The sequence below is a fragment of the Centrocercus urophasianus genome, unplaced genomic scaffold (genome assembly GCF_019232065.1).
Source record: "Centrocercus urophasianus isolate 14NV4802_14NV808 unplaced genomic scaffold, USGS_Curo_1.0 seq_23, whole genome shotgun sequence".
Taxonomy (NCBI): Eukaryota; Metazoa; Chordata; class Aves; order Galliformes; family Phasianidae; genus Centrocercus; species Centrocercus urophasianus.
The window spans coordinates 13,105,636-13,128,105 of record NW_024884789.1 but is presented as its reverse complement, the minus strand read 5'-3'; the positions used below and the strand labels follow the sequence as shown (position 1 = coordinate 13,128,105).

At 41.1% G+C, this 22,470-nt stretch overlaps 3 protein-coding genes across 5 annotated transcripts in view; 1 reads left to right on the top strand and 2 right to left on the bottom strand.

Moving 5' to 3' along the window:
* The window catches only part of MYO1E (myosin IE), an 84,219-nt gene extending 76,118 nt beyond the window's left edge, over window positions 1-8,101 (top strand). Inside the window, 4 exon segments of the mRNA XM_042824578.1 lie at window positions 923-1,015; window positions 4,058-4,253; window positions 6,275-6,444; window positions 6,914-8,101. Of these exon segments, the coding sequence (XP_042680512.1) occupies window positions 923-1,015; window positions 4,058-4,253; window positions 6,275-6,444; window positions 6,914-6,990 (536 nt within the window). The 3' untranslated portion in view covers window positions 6,991-8,101.
* A 1,033-nt stretch (window positions 8,102-9,134) lies between these two features.
* CCNB2 (cyclin B2) lies at window positions 9,135-16,153 on the bottom strand. Its single transcript, XM_042824579.1, has 9 exons — window positions 16,039-16,153; window positions 14,922-15,047; window positions 14,714-14,842; window positions 14,266-14,436; window positions 14,033-14,191; window positions 13,496-13,732; window positions 10,459-10,599; window positions 9,766-9,876; window positions 9,135-9,453 (listed from the first exon to the last, which is right to left on the bottom strand). Exons 1-9 carry the CDS (start codon window positions 16,060-16,062, stop codon window positions 9,352-9,354), a joined length of 1,200 nt encoding a protein of 399 aa, XP_042680513.1. The 5' UTR covers window positions 16,063-16,153; the 3' UTR covers window positions 9,135-9,351.
* Window positions 16,154-18,246: 2,093 nt separating this feature from the next.
* Window positions 18,247-22,470, bottom strand: part of RNF111 (ring finger protein 111) — a 54,177-nt gene continuing 49,953 nt past the window's right edge. For all 3 annotated transcript variants that reach the window (XM_042823917.1, XM_042823916.1, XM_042823918.1), the window contains exons 13-14: window positions 20,774-20,901; window positions 18,247-20,115 (exon numbers count right to left, since the gene is read on the bottom strand). In XM_042823917.1, coding sequence (XP_042679851.1) covers window positions 19,998-20,115; window positions 20,774-20,901 — 246 coding nt within the window. In that variant the 3' untranslated portion in view covers window positions 18,247-19,997. The remainder of the gene's footprint in view (window positions 20,116-20,773; window positions 20,902-22,470) is intronic.

The window sequence follows — 22,470 nt, the reverse complement described above, 5'->3', positions numbered from 1 at the left end:
TACAACAAATTTCCCTACTGCTCTACAGTTTTTTTGGAACTTATTACTTTCCATATATAACAACTGCTTCTGAAATGCCTGAAACTCTTTTCCCTGTGTCAAAATAAATCTGGGTTTTTACTCATGACACCGTACAGAGAGCACACTAGCCAAGCATTTTGCAGATGAGTCTTTCTCACTGCTCTGGGCTCCTGCCATTCCTCCAGTGGTGCTGATGCAGAAAGGCAGTAACTTCTGTGCATCACCAAAGACTGAACTGCACATATACTGGTGTCTGTTTTGTGTTTTACCTTTTTCTCATACTGATTGTGCACCATTAGCTTCCAGCACTTAGAGGATTCTGTAAGGAGAATGAGGAAGGCTTTTGTTGTGCAGTATTCTTGGGGAATTAAAAAAGCAAAAAAAAAAGTCTCCTTTCAGTATAAAACACCAAACTTTTAACTGGACCTGGGAGCATTTTGCTATTTTCCCATCAAATTAGGGAATGCAATAAGACAAGTTAAGATTGATTATTTTTTTTTTTGTCCCAGGGAAATTTCTTGGTGTCGTAGAACTGGGAAAAGTGTACTGCTGTGTGCAGAGAAATTGCTGATCAGAAGTGTTATAGATTGCTGTGCCAGCTATCAGTAGTTCCTAAAATAAGTCCTAAAGCTAATGGTTTTTGGAGTCCCATTTTCAGTAGTCTCAAGGCACCTTTACTTTATATCCTATGGCTGAACTGGATCGCAAAAGGGAGAGTATGCCTAAAAGCCATCCTTGTTGCACCTAAAGCTTTAGCACATTGTGGATGACACTGTAGATACTGGATTCATTATTCCTGAAGATCAGCCTCTCTGACCATAGAGGAGGAGCCTTGCAGCCAGAAGACCTTACCTAATTATGTAAACGTGAAACGGTACCAAACTGTTGCTGTCTCTTTCAGGTCCTACTAGACGTAACCTTTCCCAAAGCAGAGGGTATTCTAGCAGGTCTCAAGCTCAGTCTTACCCTATGAGAGCTGCACCTCCTCCTCCTGGTAAGTTTGTTTAGCCTTATGTCTAAAGCAAAGTTCAAAATTCAGACTTATGCTTTTATTCTTGCCATCTAGTAAATTGGTTCTCCACTAAAAATGCATAGTAAAGTTTTTACTATTAACTGAAACATACACTGCAGGCCTTTTACGATGACTGTTGGGAGTCTGGTGCCAATTGAACTGGTGTTTCACCAGAATTAAATACATGGTGGATAGCAGCTGGCTAGGGATGCTGCTACGTTCAGCCACTGAGTATATGACCTCATAGCCTTTCCCCTTTCCATTTTAGGGCAAAGTGTATACATTCATAAAGACACAACACATGAAAATGCTTTCAGGGCCATGAACAGCAGAATGCAGTTTATAGCTCATTGTTCTACTCTGTTACACAATAACTTTCATGTAACCCAAGTGCTGAGCCCTATCAGTTGTGTCAGTAAGTCAGGGCGCGTGGCTTTTCTGCATGGGATTGATGTAATGAGGGTGTTTCACTTCTGCCCTTGAGTGATATGATTAATTTAGCCTGTGAACTCAGAGGAAAGAACAATGTCCCATTGACCCACCATTTCCCAAGCAGTTTTTTTTTCTATTTACATTTCTAGTGTTTGTTGGGTCAGGGTTTGTTTTTTTTCCAAAACAAACGATTCTCTTTAAGTCACCTGGTCTTTATGGAGAAGCACAGTGGTAAGAAAGAGAGTTGAAGTTCAGTACTCAACCCATCCTGGTCACCAAGTGAACTAGCCAGCTCCTGATGCTCATAAAAACCTCAGCCATGAGTCAAACAATGACAAATGAGTGCATGATTTGCAGTAACTGCAGCTTTTCTAAAGTAGAAAATCACTGTGGTTAAAGAAGTTAAAAAGCCTGCAAACATGGGCAGTAAATACTCATTGAGGGTGAATTAAATAAAGCAAGAGAAGGCTTTTTTCATTTGCATTTTCAAAAACTCATCAATTCTAGAGTTACAAGAAAAACAGACAAAAAGAAACACTGGTTGAAGATGTAACTTTAGACCAAGCTCAAATTTGCATTTCCTTAAGGTAGTTTGGTTGCAGATTTGTATTCAAGTCCAAAGTACAGTTGAAGTATGCTTGCAGCTTAGTCTTTTGTCAGCATATATCCCCAGTCCTTGTGACAGCTGCTGGGCAGGTGTGTCAGTCCCATTTAAAAGAACCTACTTCTGTGTCCAGCAAGACAGAGGCCTAACTTTCCAGTGGAGCTGAACTAGATGATCATGGCACAGTTAAAAACCATGGTGTGGTGTGCAGGAGGGATAATTTGATGACAGAAAGGAGGAAAGGAGAATTTGGGGAAAGGAAGGGGAGAAATGGGGAAAGGAAGAAGAATTTGGGGAGATGAAGGGGGGAAATGGGGAAAGGAAGAGGAGAAATGGAGGAAAGATGGGGGAATATTGGGGAAAGGAAGAAGAATTTGGGGAATGGAAGGCGAGAATTGGGGAAAGGAAGAATTGAATGCTATATTGACCACTGTTCATGTGTTACGTTTAAAAGGTAAGTACAATTCTCATGAACACCTCAAATCAATCGTACTGTATTATCATATTGTCTTGGAAATAGAAAACTCAAAACCATTTTGTAAAATAGCCAATAATAGATTAAAAACAACTGTTACAAAGGAGCTGTATGTAGGGTGTCGGGACTTTGCAGGAGTCTGAAGCAATTGTATGATTTGGTCACATTCCTCATTGAAAGCTACAAACAATTCTATGCATCCTGTTCTCACAGTGTGAGAAATTAATGCCAGGGCCTCATCCTTGCTCCTTCAGAATGTATTCTGCCATAGTCACGGCTGGTTTGAAATTAATGGTCCAGTTTGTATATACATATGTGTCTGTACATGTGTGTCCATTTACATGCATACACATGTATTTGTTTGTGTCAGTGTGTGCTCGTCTGTATGTCAGTGCATATGGGTCTGTATGTTTGTATCTGCATGTGTATTGTGTACACGATGCACATGAAAACACACGTATGCACAAATACATACACACACACGTACTGTGTATACATGTGCACATGCATTTATGCTTGGTAGGCATGTGAAGATGCAGATGTGTCAGCATGTACCTGTATGTGCCTGCATATTGTGTTCCACATGTCTACATTTGTGTCTGTTAGTGTGCACCTTTGTGTCTATGTGGTTACACACATTTGTGCACATATAAAGGCACAAGTCCAGACAGTACAGACTTATATAGGCACGTGCATACACTCCAGCTTCTCATAGATAGATGTGTGCAAGTCTGCACACATACACACACACACATACTTACCTGAGCAGAACAGGTGGTGAGGATAACCTTCCTCAACATGCTGGCCACACTCTTTAGTGCACCCCAGCATACCATTGGCCTTCTTATCCACAAGGGCACACTGCTGCCTCACAACCTCTTAATATCTGTACTTTTGTGTCCCTGACTTAAGGAGATTCTTCTGTCTTGAACTCTTCCTTTCCCAGCTATTAATGTGTATACTTTTGCACGAGTGCTTTGGTATGCAGTGCCCATAGGTACGTGTATATGTACACACACACATACATATAAATTTAATGTGCAAACATGTGAGCATACAGGTGCAAATAGGAGTATATACATGTGTAACCATCTGTACAAATGTACACAAGTATGTATTTATGTTTGTACTTGCTCACACACGCACACATTCAGACTCAAGGTATTCTGGTATGTCCAGGTCTACATGTGCCTATAGAGGTAAGTACAGATGTATATATTTGTATTTATGTACATAGTGTTAAACACGCATAAGCAGAGGAAAAGAGAAAACTAACCCACATCATTTTAACCAACTCAATTTTTGAGCACAGCTCCCACTTCCCTCAGTAGTGTTTTAGGAATGTAAAGGATTGAGATCCTTATACTGAGAACCTGCAAGTAGCTCAAACGTAGGTGGAACTGTTTTCAAACTCAAGATATTTACCCATGTCATCAACTAGAAACCAAGAAAAGGGCTACTAGTGTAGAGCCATTACTTGGACTGGATGTGTTCATGCTTTATTTACTTCCAGATCATCAGCAAAATGGAGTAACAAATGCTCCACTACGTCCTCAAATCCCCAGAAATCAGCAGGCCAGTCAAAGGACCCTGTATACCAATATGACACGACCAACTTTACCACGGCAGCTATCAGGAGGATCAGGCAAGATCTCACAGCAACCGGAAAGCCTGGATTTTCTTAAAGTACCTGACCAAGGAGCAGCTGGGTAAGATTTACCTTACATCTAAGACAGAAAAGTAGATTTCTGTAAATAGCTCCATGTGCTCAAGCTTCACTGCTGATAACATCCCTGTAGATGCCCAGATTAAGCTACTGAGCTGCACTGAAAGGACTCCTCTTCCATCAGATCTAAAAAACACATCCATCACAACTTTAGGACATAAAGTTTTAGTAAAACTTTAGGAATGAAGGTGCACCAGTTGCAGTTTAATTTCTTAAACTTGCACAGTCCTTTCTACTCAACACCATTAAAACACTTGTCGAATTTTAATAGGCCTTCTTTATTATCTGTAATCCAGAAGGGAAAGATCAGACGTGGTATTTCACGGCAACTCTCAACCGCCTGCTAGCCATAAAAGCTTGCAAGCACATTTACAGCATTTGACTGATCTTAATTTTTTCTCATTTAAAGACCAAAACAGCAACTATTAATTTTACCAATTTCAAAACTCTCAGCAGATGCTAGCACTTTCAAATGTTTCCATCTTGTAAACTAATAAAGCTGTTTTGATAACATTTGATTTTTACTTTGTCTTGAGAATATGGTTCCTGCACTAGCACCAAAATCTATAAGCTACAGCTAGGGTAAAGCTATGTGATTTTTACCAGACAATTGTGAATAGACATTAATCAGGTATGTAATGAAGGTTATTCACTCTTAACAGGATTAAAAACATGTTATACCAGGTAGTTCCCAATGCTTTGGCAAACACCAACAACTCTATTTCAGTCATTCGTTTTTTAAGTTTATAAGGATGATAAAAACACATTAAAGCTCCCAGTTCACGTAATTGCCATTTAAAATAGTTGTCAAACTAGAGGAGATAGTGAAGATAAAACACAGTGTTTCTCCCTTCCCCCCCAAGGTAGCTGCATGCTCAAAACTGGTGGGAGGAAAAAAGTAAAATACAAAAAAAAAGTAATAAAATCCATAAAAGCTACAGCAGTAACTACTCGTAGAACCTGTTGGGATCAGCTGTCTGCTTATCCCCTTCAAATGGCTTTTGTAGAGGTCAGTTTCTCTAAGAAGCTGTTTTTGTTCCAAAGCAACCTGGCACAGTCATTTCTGTGACTTTAACATCCCAACACATGGGGTACTGGGTATTTAGCAATCTCTACAGCTTTACCAAATCGTTTCAGTTTTTATAGTGTAAAATACAACTTGGAAGGAATTATTTTGGTCAGAAACAGTGGGACATGCCCACCCTGAGGAGCACACAACTGAGTAAGGAAAACTTGAGGTAGGCATTAGAAAAAAACAGTGGTTCTTTTTTTTTAATCTTTGTGACAATAAATGCATTGGGAAGTCTGGGAATCACAGTAGATATATGATGGTAAAGCCTAGAGGAAGACGACAGGTTTATTTTGATAGCATGCATTCAAAGCTTTGCTAATGCTAATACTACCAAATTCTGAGCACGGAGTAGAAAGTTGAATTTGTAACTGAAGACTGCCATAACATTAATACAGCCTTGTTCTCCCGACCAGCATTATCACTCCCAAGACATTTCAGTAGATCTTCCCAGGGCCACTTTCTAGTTTCCAAGCAGAAAAAAGCACTCTATCTTACAGTATTCCTAAGAAGTTCCATTTCTTTAGGATAAACAGCAAAGGAAGTTAAAGCCGCAGCTCTGGGCACGCAGCCCTATCTTCAGCACAGAGGCCAGGCCCCTCTCCCCCAGTCTCATACAGGCAGAGGCATGGGCCAGCTGTGCCCCACCACCAGGGCAGCACTTATGCTTGAGGCCTGCACACCCTGCTGGCAGCACAAGGCAGCTGCAGCCCTGTGCGTGGATGTGAGCTGTGAGGACATGGGCATTTATTTCCATTCCGCTCTGAGCGCTGCTTTCTCCTATGCATTTGACCTGCTGTTTCCAAGTGCTTAACTAAATTTAACACTCAGAAAAGTGGTTCTAGTGTTATATGCTTACTTTTAATTGGTGTGACAATTAACAAGTGCATTCAATCTCTGAAGGATGTTAACATTCTTTACTCCTAACCCCCCAGTGTTCGCAGGCAGTCAACAAACCGGCCCCCACCAGCTGGAGGAAGGCCTAAACCACAGCCAAAACCTAAACCTCAGGTACCACAGTGCAAGGCACTGTACGCATATGATGCTCAGGACACAGATGAACTTAGCTTTAATGCCAACGATGTGATTGACATCATCAAAGAAGGTATGTAAATGTATAAAAGCACTCATCTTGAAGGTATGTTTTCACAAGGAGTGAAAAAAAGGCATAACTTTTGGAACTAACCTGCAGATGTCTTCCATGACTAGGCTTGCAAATTTCTATGCAAAGATATCTTCCACAGTCGCTTTAAGGCAAGAGTGAACACTTGAAAGAGATGCACAGTATTTGCTACTGTCAGTTTAGTTGACTGTAACTGTTAAAGAGTTTCTGGCTGAAAATTAGCCTATGTCGTAAGAAAAACAAGTAACAAAGCGTCTTCTCCATGCCTACAAAGAAACCTAAAGCAGAGTCATGTAGCCAAGAGATTAGCCAATTCAGTTTTCCAAGTCATTTATTATCGATCCTCTATAAGAAGGCTGACAGGAAGGCAAGAAGTTTTTAAGTCTGCCTCAGAAAACAAACAAAAAGGTTTTTTACAAAGCCTCACTTCACTTTGCTTTCTTTGTTATAGATCCTTCTGGTTGGTGGACAGGAAGACTACGAGGGAAACAAGGTCTTTTCCCCAACAATTATGTCACCAAGATATAAAAGACTTTCAGAAAAAAGAAAAAAAGGCATGAGGTTACCAGTGTTGAGGATATTTTCCCTTGCCTTCAGGACACTGATCTCCCAAGATCTGCCATTCTCAGCAGTACCTTTCACCAGTAAAGTTGCGTATAAGAAAGAAGAATATTATTCACAGCAGACTTAGATCCTCTGTCTCAGAACCATACAGCAATGGATGTACTGACAAATTATTTATTCTATTTAAAACCTGGTTTTCACACTTCACAAGTGAAGAATACCCAAACCTACCATCATCCTGGAACAGAAAGGTGCTTTATAATCTGGGACCACACACTTGGAAATGGGAATATTAAGTGCCTCTAGCTGATAGTAGTCTTTTTAATTGTCTAACAAAGATCATGTTAAAAGCACGTTTTTTCTAATGCAGATGATGCTGGGGAACATATTAAGTATGCTGCTACGTGTTCAAAAGATTTAGGGTGATTTGGGGTATTCACCATCTAAAAACCTAACATGATGGAGTGTATTTAAGTAATTTTCTAGAGGTGTAATGGAACTGGGTGCACTTGTGTCTAGGGTCTCCAGCAGGCACTACAAGAAGTTTAAACAGAAAAATGCAGAGTAATGCTAAACAACGTTGCCTTCAAGACTTATATTAGAATATGGCTGGCCCATGTTGGATTTATGTTTGATGCTCCACCTGTTATGTTTATGCAAAGCTGTACATTTATGGAAACAAATCCTATACTGTATATAAAAACTGAATATATTAGAAACATGTATGAATGTATAATGCTGTATTCCACTGTTCTTACTCATAGAAGTTCTACTATGGTTTTTATGCCAGGTACTTACTGATAATCCTCCTGATTTCTAAAAGCAGAAGTGTTACTGTTTAAGTTTGATTGCCTCCCACACCATTTAGAGTTGCTGCTGTCTGCCATAGTTACAAGCATTCATTGCTTTGCCTTTCAAACCTCCATGAAACAAAACAAGCAGGTAGCTTAACAAGTAAGTCTGTTCACTGTGCACTTTGCTTTCAGATATTATACATGCTAACATGTCTTAACCACCACCTGTTTGATTTTACTGTCATGATTTTAAATAAAAAATAGCCCTTCCTGTGCTCTAATTCAGGTTGTTTTTGCTATTGCCCAGCTAAGCCTTACATGCTGCATTTTTTGTTAAAGTTTACACAAATCAACGTGCACAATTTTTATAACTGCTCTTAAGATGCCGAATCCTGAATCCTGTCCCTCCAAAGCCATTTGCCCAGGCTTAATTTAGGCACACAAACATCTCCATTAATAGATAACAGAATGCACAATGCATTTGTTTGTATTGGGACTAGCAGCTAGAAACTAGTCTCAGTCCAGCAGAGAACTGCATAGACTTGAGTGATCAAACACTCTTCCTCCCCGAAACGCTTGCAGTAAGTGCTCGACTCAAATTACCTGTCTTATCCTAGAGAAAAGACACCTGCCTGTGAAGATTAACACTTGCAGCTCCAACATTATTCCACAGATGAGCATGGATGTCTAGGTAGTTTCACAGTTCTGCGGTTTTGCTTCTACATCAGAGCCAGCACATCCATACTGGAGACAGTGAAGGGAGGTAATGACTACAGCAGGATTTACAGAATATCTTAAGGTTGCAATTTGACATCAAAATATATTTTAAGTACTGCATCAATAGAAAGGCATAAATAAAGCAAGGCAAAAGAACTGAGGTACTTACAATGCTTGTACTCCTTTGAGCATACCACTAGTTGTGATCACAGGGGTTGTTTTCTGCTTCTGCTCTTTGGTTAGGCATGCAAAGATACAAAAATGAGTTGTCCATCCCTCTACTATCAAAACCACAAGGCTTAGTATCTGTAAGGTATCTGTTACAGCCTATTTCTTTACCAAGCTTGAAGTCAAACTACTTCTTGAATGCTTCTCTGGGACAACACACTGCAAGAAACTACACAACAAACATCCCTTAAGGTGTATCAAGGAACGATTAACAGTCTGCCTACTCTTTAAGAGGGAGAACAAATTACTAAATATAACCCACTATGAATCCAGATTATCACTGTGGAAACAACCACAAAGAATATCACCGATGTCTGTGCAAATTGCATCAGCCACTCAGTTTGTCAAGTGTTCTACCAGGACATCAAATGGCAGTCATAACTTTTTTGTTTTATTTTTTTTGAAAGAGAGGAGCTTTATTTCTAGGTATACAGTTGTAGTACAAAGCAAGTTTAAAACTTCAGAGTGAGTCTGAAATGTTGGTGGTAGGGCTGGAATACTATTTACACAGGGCAGTAGTTTTTCCTCAGTAGGCAAATGAGGATGACACAAAGTGCATATATCATCAGAATACATCTGCCTAGGGTTATAAGAGTGGTGCAGCTAGGTCCTTGATAGTCTTACAGTTCAGTTGAGGGATTGTGCTGATCCTCAGGAGTTTGCTACTTGCATACTTGTTTCTTACAGCCTGCAGAGGAATAGTGTTACAGGGAGTTTACACACACGCACAGTACTTCAATCCAGACAGACAATTTTGAGTTAGTCTGACTGTTTTGAAAACAAACAAAAGTAAGGGTTAGAAGTGAACCAGCAGGCAGAGTACCAAGAGTAGTTTAGATAAAGAGTTTTGATGTTAGTACTGATGAACACCCTCTCAGAGGCTTGTCAAAATAGCGTATGCTGTAAGGTAACATACAAAATGTTCATCTGTGAAATCACAACATGCAGCAAAGGTGGCTTTCTAAAGCATTAGAAGACTTACTTAAGTAGATATACTTACAGTATATTTTGTTAAGTTTTCATTTACTTTGACGACGTTCTTGGCCATATGCTTCATAGTCATTGCAAGGCTGTCTTCTGCATACCCAGTATAGTACTGCTGCTTTGTACCCTGCAGCACAACATTAAGAAATTTAGCATCTATAAAGGGGGGGAATTCTGCTCAAGACACAATCACTTCAGTTCACTCAAGTCCCAGGTATCAACTGCTAGCCTTGAGTGCTAGGAGTTGTAGGACTGTCAGTTAAAAAGGCAGATTCGCAATAATTTTAGTATGCAGTGGAAGACTAAACACATCAAAGCTGAGTCACATTTCTGCACCATACAGAACAACAAAAACAAACCTTGCAAGAGTAACTAATAGCTGAATTATAATTTATATTCACACTCCATGATTTAATCTAGCTTACTTGCAAGCTACGTAATCAAGATCTACTTTAAAAAAGAAAACAAACAAAAAACCCAAACCAACAAAATATACAATATGTTCTCCTATTAACTCACTTTCATAATCAAATCATGGTACTCATATAGAAAAGAGTAAGTTATATTTTCAGTGGTATAATCATTTCTCTATCAGCCTCTCCGTCATTTAATCTCCAGCATTACTTCTAAACACGAGTTCCAAAAGTACTTTTTTAGATGGTCCAATTGTATGGAGGAAAACCCCCTTCATTTTGACTGCAACCCTTACCCACTTATCATGGCCCAGAACCTTCTGCGACAAGCACAGCGCAGCAGCTGCGATCTCTGAGGGGTGACAGTGCACCATGTCATAGTCTATCAGTGTCAGTTCCATGAGGTATTTTGCCAGCGTGTGTTGCTCAGCATCCGCCTACCGGAGTGAGAGTTTATTAGTCCACATTATAATACCTTGTACCTCACCTTATCATAATAGAATTAACAACCCTGAAGTAGCAACTTAGAAATAACTCGGCAAAACAACAGTCAACAACATTAACGAGCAATTGCCTCTAAATTCTAAACCTGTTCCGTCTAGCAGCCTTTGCAATTCAGACACAGTCAGAGGAGCACTCAACAGAAGATGGCAGTACCGAGCACTGGAGTGCCCAACGAGGGCTACAAGTGCTCCCTCCACAGCAGGCAAATCCAACCCATGGCCCAGCACAGACAGCAGCGCAGCCATCCTCTGCCCCATGCTGTAAAGGCAGCAGCCCTTCACCACAGAGCTGCCCCATGCACACACCCATTGCTCAGCAACAGCCAAACCATCAGTGCTCTATTAATACTGTGACTGAAAGCAGGGCACAGGAAAGGCAGAGCAGTGCAATGCTGATTCAGGTGATGGCAGAGAATCGTATGCGTTTTGACTGCTGCTTGGAGCAGTGTTTAGCCAAAGAATGCGCAGCTGTGCTTTCCGTTTTGATAAAGGTGTTTGAGAATAGGTTTCAAGAGTGCCAAAAACTCACCCATTTGTTCTCATGACACCATTTTCAGTTGATATAAATAAATTGTGTTCACATTTTCAAATGGAATGTGTGGAGTTACAGATTTCAACTCAAGGAATCTGATCCTGCCTCTTTACCAGACTTGTGTAAGACTTCTTATGAGAGAAAAATAATCCTTCACTTCACAACCACACCTTAATCATGTCATTGCTTTTTGGCAGTACATACATTTGTGAACAATTATCAAAGTATGACGTACAGTAAGATTTCAATCTGATCAACACCTTGAGAACTCACTGAGAATTACAGCCATATCCACTGAACAAGACTGATGCATTTGTTTCACAAAAACACAGTCAAATATCCCCCTAATTTTGTGTTTTTAAACATTTTAATATTAAAAACGACAATGCCTTATTACTTCTATATTGATGATATTGAATTTGTTATGAGGACTACTCCAAAAGTAACGCCTCCTATTTTATTATGTTGGCCTGTGATATCGAAGTTGGATGTTGGTGGCATGGCAACGAAGGTTGAACCTTCCCACCAACTTCCCATTATATTTTGTTGCTGTCTGACAGAATGGCTGATTGTTAGAAACTAGATTGTTAGTGAACTAGAGCACGCAGGCTCTAGTTCACCACTGGTGCAAAGGCATAGCTAATGGTGATGACTAGAGTGAAGACTGTTTTCTAGCTGAGAATCCGCCCCACCAAGTAGTGTCATTGTGCTCTTTGTACCTGCTGTAGTTTCCATGGAAATAAATAGGAGGCATTATTTTTGGAGCAACTTATGTTTATGCAGCCCAAGACAATACCCCTTTACTCAACACAGACCAGGCAAGCCAAAAGGTTGGACACCCATGCTCTAGGGGTGGGGGAAGAGTATAAAATGTGTTAAATAGATTTTCATTAGCAATTCAGCTAGCTTCAGGAGTTACGCAGTGATCTACTAAATAAACATACGAGCCCAACTTAAGTGCTCATACACCAACAAATGCAGCACTGGGAACAAGCAGGAGGAACAGCAGGGCTGTGATGTCAATGGCATCACTGAGATGTGGTGGGGTGCCTCTCACAACTGCTATGGAGGAATAGATGGGTAAACTCTTCAGGAAAGAGAGGCAGGGGAGAAAGGGGGGCTGCTGCCTTCTCATCAATGACCACCTGTTGTTCATGGAGCTCCACCTCCATGATAAACAAGGAGCTGACAGAGAGCTTATAGGTTTGGGTTAAAGGGAAGGAGCCATCATAGTGAGGGGTCTGCTACAGCCCAACTGATCAGGAAGACCTAGTGGATGAGGCCCTCTATAAACAGATAGGAGCAGCTTCACATTCACAACCTTCAACCACCTCGATATCTATTGGAAGGACAACACAACAGTGCACCATAAATCAAAGAGGTTCCTGAAATGTGTTGTGATAGCTTTCTCTCCCAAGTAGCACAGGAACCCACGAGAAAAGGTCCTACACCAGACCTTGTCCTCATCAATGAAGAAGGACTGGAGAGTAATGTGGAGCTCAGAGGCAGCCTTGGCTATAGTGACCGACCACAAAATGGTGTTCAAAATCTTCAGGGTACCAAAGAGGGTGTGCAGCAAGCTTGCTACTCTGGACTTCAGGAGAGCAGACTATGAACTATAAATTCTAAAAGAACTGCTTAGCAGGGTGACATGGGAGAAAGGAATCCCTTGGAGGGAAGAGGGGATGTCAACAAAGCTGGTCAGTATTCAAGGACCATCTCTCCTCCAAGCCCTGAAGCAGTGCATCCTGAAAAAAAGGAGGCAGGAAAGAAGGCCAGGAGGCCTCCATGGATCAAGAACGAGCTCCTGGACTTATGTAAGCTCGAAAAGAAAGTCTATAGGGAGTGGAAGCAGGAACAGGTCACCTGGGAGGACTACAAAGAGGTTGCCTGAGCAGCCAGACATTAGGTTAGGAATGCTAAAACCCAGACAGAACTTTACCCAGACAGTGATATCAAGAGGAATGAGAAGAAATGCTATATATATATATATATTCTATATACACACTTTTTTTTTCTTTTTTTTTTTTTTTTCCTTTTTTCTTTTTTTCCTTTTTTTTTTTTTTAACCCAGAGAGCAATGGAGCACTGGAAGACATCATACAACTAAGTTGCAGAGTCGCCCTTGTTAGGGATATTTAAAAGCCACCTGCACATGATACAGGCAAGCAGCTCCCAATGCCTTTAATTGAGCAAGTCAAGAATCCAGACCCAATGGCTCCCATGGTCCCTTTCGACTTGAGCCATTCTGCAATTCTGTGACACGTGAAGAGTCTAGATAGTGAGGACAAGTACCCACCTCCCCAGCTTTTGATGCTCTTCTTAAGAAGTGAAGTGGAAGAGGCCGTCCCAAATCAAAGTTCAATTCTTTCAGAATCGTGATCTCCATTTCTCTAACTTCAGCACTGTTGTAGGCATTGTCAGTAATATAAACGAAGTCTGCTATATCAGGAGAGTACATCTCTTCGTATTTTGAGGCTAGAAGCAGCGCTGTTACACCCACCAACTGAAGCCTCTTACGAGGTACCGGATGGCTCTGCAACACAGGAATTGGAAAAGCACATCTCAAAATTTAAGCTCTAGACAAACATTATAATTCATCAGCTTAAAATTCCATTTTTTTCTGTGATTATTAAAAACATAATTGAGATTTTCTGAGTCAAAAGCATTCCCATAATAAGTTCAAAGAATCACTGCTTTAGACTTAAGATGCTATGTTACAGAACTCTCAGACAAACTGTAGGGTTCCTGGGAGAAATCCTAAATGCCTTTAAAATCAGTTATGGACCAAATCTCCCAGTCTAAACACACGTTGACAAACACCTTTGTGACTTACTTGTAAGAAGCGGTCCATAACTGCAACACACATATACAGCGTTTCCTGAAGAAGCTGGAATCTTGAGTGGACCTGGACAAGCCAGTCAACTAAAATTGCACGCATACGTCCATTGATCGTCTTCCCATCGAGGTAATGTGGGCGCACAGATTGCTGCAGCTGTTAAGAGAAAGAGCTGCGTGAGCAACAAAATCAACACTCCACTGCAGCAGCACAGACTCAGTATGTCATACCTCAAGCTGTCTCAGATACAGGTAGATATCTTTTACATAGTCACTACATAGCTGGGGGTTCCCCGAGTCATCCGCATCGATGTCTTCTACGTTGTGGAGCAACACATCAGAGAAGGCTTGACACAAATCCTCCTCTTGCATAGATACATCCATAGGGACAGGGGACAGAACCTAAGAAGCAGATCACAGTGCTTTCATGCCTACTGACAAAGCATCGTTGTTTCTTTATTCCCACATTTTTGTAGTGTAACAACTTATCTAGATTAGAAGCTGAAAGAGTTTGCATCCCAGCGTAGCAAGCCTTCACCAAGATGCCACGCATTAAATCAAACCTTCAAGACAAAAGCTCTGCTTTTCCAACATGGAAACAAAATACACCTACAAATAAAATTTGATGTTAGGGCACTGGCTAAGCCTTAAGAAGCAGATTAGTATTGTTACTGCCTACCTTTGATGCAGTAGTAGTGTCTTTGACTGCTTGATTCACAGCAGCTGGAGGTTTAGGTGGTACAGCTGTATTTGTCATCTTGCCAGGTCCCTTTGTAGCCCTTACTGATGGTTTGATGCAATCTGTTTTCTGCAGTGAAAACAACAGCTATTAGTACAGAGCTAGTTAAGCACCCTTTCCCTACTGATAGATTTCAAGTGTACTTTACCTTAGGTACATTGGATCCTCTTGTAACTTTGTTACCTATTTCTTCCAAAACAGCCCTTTTGCCAGTCACCTGAGCTTTGGCTTTGCTGTTATGTCCCATCACAGCATTCTCCATCCCTCTCATGACCTAAAACAATAAAACCTCAGTGAGTGAAGTTTGTCCGACTTCTGATTTTTTTGATGTTTAACTACATTACAACACATACCACCCTACTGGCACACCTCTACACATACTGAGTACTACTTAACCAGGCTTCATTTCCTAAACGTGCACACAGGTTCAAAAGAAGAAGCCAAACTATTTACAGAGAGCACCATGGAATGGAGCTGCACGTTCCGAACAGCAAACAAATCCTAAATCCTCCTCAAATCCTTTTAACTCCAAGTTAGGTAGCAAGCAAGCACCTGTTTATTGCATTTACCCACTTCAGGACTACAGCAAAAATTCCACTTGGTCGGGGAAAACGCTCTTTTTATTACAGATGAAGAAATTATCTTACGTGGATGTAAGCACACCCTGTTTTTCACTGCAAAGAATCACAGAACGGCTACGGTTGGAGGGGACCTTGAAGCTCTGACCCCCTGCCGTGGGCAGGGCTGCCAGCCAGGAGTTTCCAAATATGGAAAGCAGCCTTCAGTTTAAACTACCGTAAAGCTCACTTTAAAAGCGTTCTTTTTCCCCTCCTTCTCCCCCCACACGTGTCCCCTCCCCCACCCTCGTCCCTCGCTCGGCGGGGGAGCGGCCAAGGCCAGCTGCGGCCCGACGGCGGCACAGGTGTTCGTTCCACTCAGGGGCCCCGCCCCTTAGAGGGCCGCCGCACTGCCGGCGCAGCCCCGATCTCCTCGCACTCTCCGCCGCACGCCCGCCGCTCCGGCCTCTACCCGCGGCAGCGAACGTGCCGCATGGCAGCATCCCACCGCCTTCTGACTGCCATCACTCCCGTCCCACAAGGGATCGAAGCCCTCCCGCCGCTCTCAGCCGGCTGGGGACGCTCAGCTCAGCTCCTCGCTAATCGGGCCCGCCCGCTCCATCGGCAGCGGGGGACTCGCTCGACTTCCTGCCCCCCATCTCCTCAGCCGGGCCGGCCCCGGCCGCCTCCCACACGAGCAACACTCACGGCTGCGCGGCGCGTTAACGCCATCGGTCCGGAAAGCAGAGTAGGCCGCAGCCGCTCGCGCCGCTCCACACAAACACTCTCCGGCCGCGAGAAAGACCACCAACTGCTGCCTCGCGCCGCGCGGTTCCTTTTAAACACTCTTCCGCGCTCCTATTGGGCAGCTTCGTACGATGCACGCAGTCGATTGGCCCACGGCTTGAGGCCCCACCCAAAGAGGGAAACGATCCCATCATTTCCGCCGAGTCGGGGTCTGGGGGCGGGGCGGCGCATGCGCCGCAGGGACAGGCTCGCGCCGTGGGTTTCGCGCGGCTCTGCAGTCGCGCCCTTTCAGCCGCGTGAGAGCAGCTCGCGGGAAGCGGCCTCGTGCCGCCGAACAGCCGCGTAGGCTGTGTCCGGGGCCTGAGGCGTTCACCTGAGAAAAAGCAAAGCAAGGAAGAAAAGTCGATCGAACCCCCTTTCGTCCCCACCTTTCAGTGTTCGTAACCTGTGCGAGAGGCATGAGGGAGCCCGTGCCACAACGCATCACCGCTTCCCGGGGGAGCTGAGGAAGCAGTGCCCAGCTCTGCAGTAATGCACGGCGCTCCTCACTGCAGCCCCTCTTTCAGGGTGCACAGCTGCTGCCACCTCCCTGCCTTACCTTCTCCATTTCTAAGTCCTCGTGCTTTTAATCTTGTAATACCTGCATTCCCTGCTTACCAAGGATGGTCTCAAGTTCCAGTGGGCAGTGTTTGAACACAACCCCCGAAAAGGCTGCCAGCTCCAAGCCTGGAGTTGGTACCTGGTAAAGGCTTCACCAGCACAATCCACCTCAAGTGCAAAGAGCAGAAATATTTCTTCGTGCATTCAAGTGTTCAGTTCTTAGAAATACATACTGCACCACGATTGCAAAATTCAGGAATCTGACAGAAGTGCCTAATGACAATAGCTTTGCAGCCTCCCAGAATTGGCTTTATATGTGTGCTCACATATGCACAAGTTATTTTGATAACCTTCAGGAGCTCAGTTTTCCTGAATTCCCAAGTTTGGATAAACAAGGCCCTGCTTATCAAACACATTTAACAGCAGCTGGTGTTGATCCCTCACCGTGTGAAATTTCCATTCGATGGTGCTCGTAAGATAGGATTGTACATAAAATTTTTGCAAACCAGTACTTACAAAGCAAAGTAAGGAAGGCAGAAGGAAACAGACCTTGAATGATACCGGTCTAACATTTTATTTATTGCATACAAAAGGATTTCTTTTGACAATGGAAATTTATATGAAAAGTAATCTGATGCATACTGGTGAGAATCATACCTTCAAAGATGCTGCAGAAAACTTAAGGCAATGCATCTAAGCATGTAAAGCACAGTAAGTGGTGGAAATTTTCCAAATCAAAAGCCTATTCATTTTCCTTCTTAAGTTATTGTCAAGTCACAACTTTTTGGAATAGAAATAGGCTGCAGCTTTATTAGCTCCTGCAATAGCATATAAGATCAGAACACTGTGATTCCTGCCAAATACCTAAGTGTTCAACATCACATTACAATGTTAGGCATACATTTAAAAGCAAGACAATATCAGTAGCAGTTATAAAACAAGTCAATGCACGGGCCACTAAAATACCTCCAGTACCAGGCACCCACATCAGGTGCGTAAAAGAATCCCAAAGAAAATCCTCAAACCTGTGCTTGTTTTTTAAGGAAGCCAAGAGATTCCATCGTATACCCAGGGTCTCAATTATTTCACAGGTCCTGTTTTTTTTTGCCCCATGCCTCTCATGTACCTTCTTGGAAACTTCTTAAAAAGTTATTATTGTCAGACTTCGAGCATCAGTGTTCAAAAGTAACTTCACTCCTTTTCAATAGCCATTGAAGAAAAGGAACCATCTTCTGCTCAGTCCTTCCAGTCAGTTTACTTAATTTTTTAATCAATGCAGCTTCAATTTCCAACAGCTTCCTACAGTCACAATGTTCAAGAAGTTTTAGCATAGAACCATGCCAGGTTTCGAAGCACTCAAATCACGTGTTGCCTCTCTCCCATATCCCCCATACACAAAGTGGTTTAAAGTTCAGTTTTAGCAATGCAGTTAAATTTGACAATGTCCATTTATCACCCATTCTGGAATAAAATTTCTTCCCACTTAATGCCTCAGTGCCAGAGGTGTTAATTTTGTTGCCAGCAATAAACACTGCACTGGGAAATGCTACTCCTAACAGATGAGAGTTAAAAAAAAAAAAGGGGGGGGGGAGGACAGAGGGGAAGCAGCCTTAACCAGACAAAAAACAAGCATCAAATTAGATAAGGTAATATTTATAAATGGATCACTTTTTTAGTGTAAACATAACATTTTCCAGGTTACTGTAAACTGTATTACACTTAATCTGATTATGAAAGACAAAGACAAGAGAAACTGAAGGTATTTATTATTCAATCCACTTACAAAGCAGGTAGCTTAATGCAAGCTTATTGACATGTTCATCATATATGATCCCCTAGGAACATCCTCTCTAATGTGACAGCAATACTGTCTCAATGTTTTTGCAATTTTCAGCATCTGTTGAGCACATTTAAATAAACTATAATCTATTATACGTGTAAGAACGTTGATGACCAACTTGAGACCTGATGTGGATTAAAACCTCCTCCAAAGGCAAAATGTTAGTACATTATAACTTAATTCTATATACTATATTATGCAGCAAATCTTAACTATAGAAAATATTTTAATCAGTGATGGACTGTTGGTAATTTATAGAGGGAATCTATAATCAAGGTAAAACTAGGTAACCACGTAAGTTTTGTCTACAGAAATTTACAGGATTTCACTTTTCTAATGAAAAAAAGACCAAGAGTCAGCTGAATTTAGCTAATTTTATTAACCTTAAAACTAATAAAAATCCCAAGACAAGCCTGGAATCTTCAAAAGTTCTATCAATGCACATATATCTAACCCCCCCAAAATAAAACCAACCAAAAAAAAGAGAAACAAAAAAACCCTGCAGCTCTAAGTCCTGACTGGTTTTATATTTAAAACAAACAAAAAACCCTCAGTGTGTACAGACACCTCAACTTAAGTTAGCAGAAAGAGACCAAAGATTCTAAGCTTTTTCCATACCCCTAAGAATTTTTTTTTTTTTTTTTTCAATCTGCAAGTATCTACAATCCAGCTAACTGAAATCAACATTTAGTGTTCACTAGAGCTGTTTCACAGCAGCAAATATTAAGTTAGGGACTCAAATTTCTAGACATAGGAAGAAAATGATAAATACAATCTGAACAGCAGTCTAAATGTTCAATATTGACATTCAAATATATCTGCATTGTGCTGAAATTTTAGAACAAATCTGATCAGACAAAAACTCTGGCGATGAGTATGCATGTGTATCAAACTGAATATAGTTCATATTCTGTTCCCACTGTTACAGATGTTATTTGACTCAGAACTGATATTGTAAATATACAGCAGCCATTTTTTCCTAGTGAAGGAATGTCTCAATACATAATATTATCCTTTTCTAGATGATCTTTATACATTAAACTAAAATAGGTGACTGATTAAATTAAGGAATCTGAGGTTAGTAATGAGTGAAATCAGACTTTCAAAGCTTGAAACTATGTAAAACAAACCAAAAAAGAGACCACACACTTCTACTTACTAAAGCAGCTATTCTTGCCTGCAAGTTTGGGGTCACAAAGCCCATAATATGTGCAAACAAATGCAATACAAGGAACCATGCAAAAATACAGTAACGAAAGAAAAAAAGTAAAACCTAAAAAAAAGTTTTATAAATACACTGAAACTCAACGGTCTTCTACATAAACTGTAGGTCTAGCATTAGTTGTACCATATAGCAGAGCCAGCACTCTTAGGTTCAATGCTTCCAAATCTGCGCAGGTAAGTCATGCCATCTTTGGTTGACTGCAGTACCAGGAAGGATGAGAGGGAGCAAGGAGGACAAGAGTTCTGGAAAATGGTGTCAGCTTTCACTAGGCAGTTGGGCCTCAATGTCCACTCTGCAAATTGGGCACTTCTTATTAGTAATCAACCACTGATCTACACACACTTGGTGGAAAAGGTGCATACATGGAAGTCGCCTGTCAGAAAAACAGAAAAAACACAGTGTTAATAAAGACTTCCATATCAATATATCCACCAGTGTGGATTTTGCTACTGAAGCACCTTTTGTCTTTGTTTTTTTGTATGTCTGTGTTTTTCCCACAAGCTTCACTAGCTTTTCTATCTGACTTACGTTTTGTCTAGCTAAAAGAAGCAACAGACATAGGCAATGAAGCCAAGTATCAGGTAGCTTCTGTTGAGTTACAGCAATTTAACGTTGCTATAGCTTAAAGAGCATTATTAGTTCAGAAAAGTTAAACTTGACAATCTGGAATTAAACCAATTAATTTTCTGCCCAAGGTACAAAAGCTGACAGCACAGCATGATTTTAATTAAAAACACGAGTACTACCTTCCACACTGTAACATTTAAAAAAATGGTATCAGTTTGGGCTTGTGGTGAAAGACAGTGAATTTATGGGAGACTGTAAGAGAGGAACTCACATTTTACGCAAAGACAATACAAACAGGGTAACCAGTGCTTCAAATTAAAACTTATATTCATTAGTTGCTAAGACAGACTGTTTAATTTTGACACAAATTAGGAAGTGTTGCAAGGAGTAGTGTGCCATATCCAAGTATGGTCTCAAAGCCAGAATTTGAGCACTATATTATGATACTCAGAGGTATTATTTACCTCACATCTTCACCTTCCTCCAATATAGACAAGCAGATGGTGCATTTTTCCTCTGTGTCTTCTTCTGTTCCTTCCTCCCCATCTTGTTTGCAGTGCAGTTTCCTCTGTGAGAACCAATCAGTTGTTACCTTATTAGTAGAGATGACATTATTGACAAACTGAGTAAAATCTGCTTTTAGTACATGTTCAAAATATGCTTATTTTTAAATATTTCAGAAATTATTTTACATTTTAGTTATCACTTCTTCAAATGCATATGAACCAAATTGAATCAGGAACTAGTGCTTGGAGCAAAATCACTGCATATTTCACTGCATATTTCACTTTTAATTAATTCTTGTGACTGGACTGTTAATATATTTAGTATTGTTGCAATCAGTCCCTTTATTTGTTACTTATATCTTCATTTCTTTCATGAGGAGGGAAAAAATATCCTTTCAAACATAATATTTTAAAACCACTATTTTTCAAGTGTGAAAGAACACTGCATAAACATGGATGGGATTCAGTATTACAGTGTAATAATCTCCAATTCAGAGACCGTAAGCTGCAACAATTCTGTACCAGATTAAAAATTTGACAGTCTTTCTAATGTGATCACAGGGAAGGTTAAGATAACCAAGATGACAGATGCCATGCACAGTTTATTACAAGTCAACTTCAAATAAAGCCTTACTGTACTTAACAAGGTATCATTAAAGCCTGTTGACAATTAAGCTATAACCAGTAGTTACTTCATTGCTCACACGATTATTAATAACTGCCAGACAAGTTATTAATTGCTGGGGGTGAAGATGGATCTGAATGCCACTACTGTGATATGCAGGAAAAAGCAAAATTCAAACCCACTATTTCCTTTCTTACCCAAAAAGATGCTTTTAGGAGAGAATGGACATTTCTACTCTTAAATACTTATTCTGAATACTGAAGAAGCCATCCTGAAAGCTTCAGCTTTCATCCACCGTCATCTACATCCTTTCATCCATCCTCATCTACATTTAGCACTCCCACTTCCCTGTCCCCCCCCACTGCTTGAGGTATTCTACCAAACACAGTTTTCAACGTAAAACGCACAGTGTGAAAGCACAGAAAAGTTCTATCACCTGACAAGGGAAAGGAGTATTATACTGACAGGAGAAGTGCAGCTTACTCTGTACAGTAGGTTTAAGATGCTAATGAAAAACAATCGGAGCTTTCAAGGATCCCAAGCAAACTACTGGGTATGAATTTAGCTATCAATCTTGTGGAAGTTACACATTCAAACTTTTAGGCCCATTAAGCTTACAGAGCATAGCTTGTTTTCCATTTTCCCCTTTATATCTCAAAGAAGAGATTTTCTCACTCCTAGCTTTCAGTTTCTGAAGAACACAATTACTCCCTGTTGTTTTCGACAGTCTCTCCACCCTCCTCCTCTACCTCTCCTTCCTCTTTCTTTGTTTCTTCTTTCCTCTAAGCAAGATGACCTTCACAGCCACTTTCTTCCTTCTACAGGGCAACTGATGCAGGCTTTTATCTGATTGAGCCTACATTGCAGGTTTGGAGACACTCTCTTTCCCTTGAACAGTACTGAACAAGACTCAGCAGATGTAAGCCAGGCCCTAAATAATTTGTGCTTCCTTAGATCTGCTGGAGCTGCAATATTCCTCTCTTATATAACTGACTAAACTCTCAGAGTAAAGCAGGTGTTTGGGAGTGAA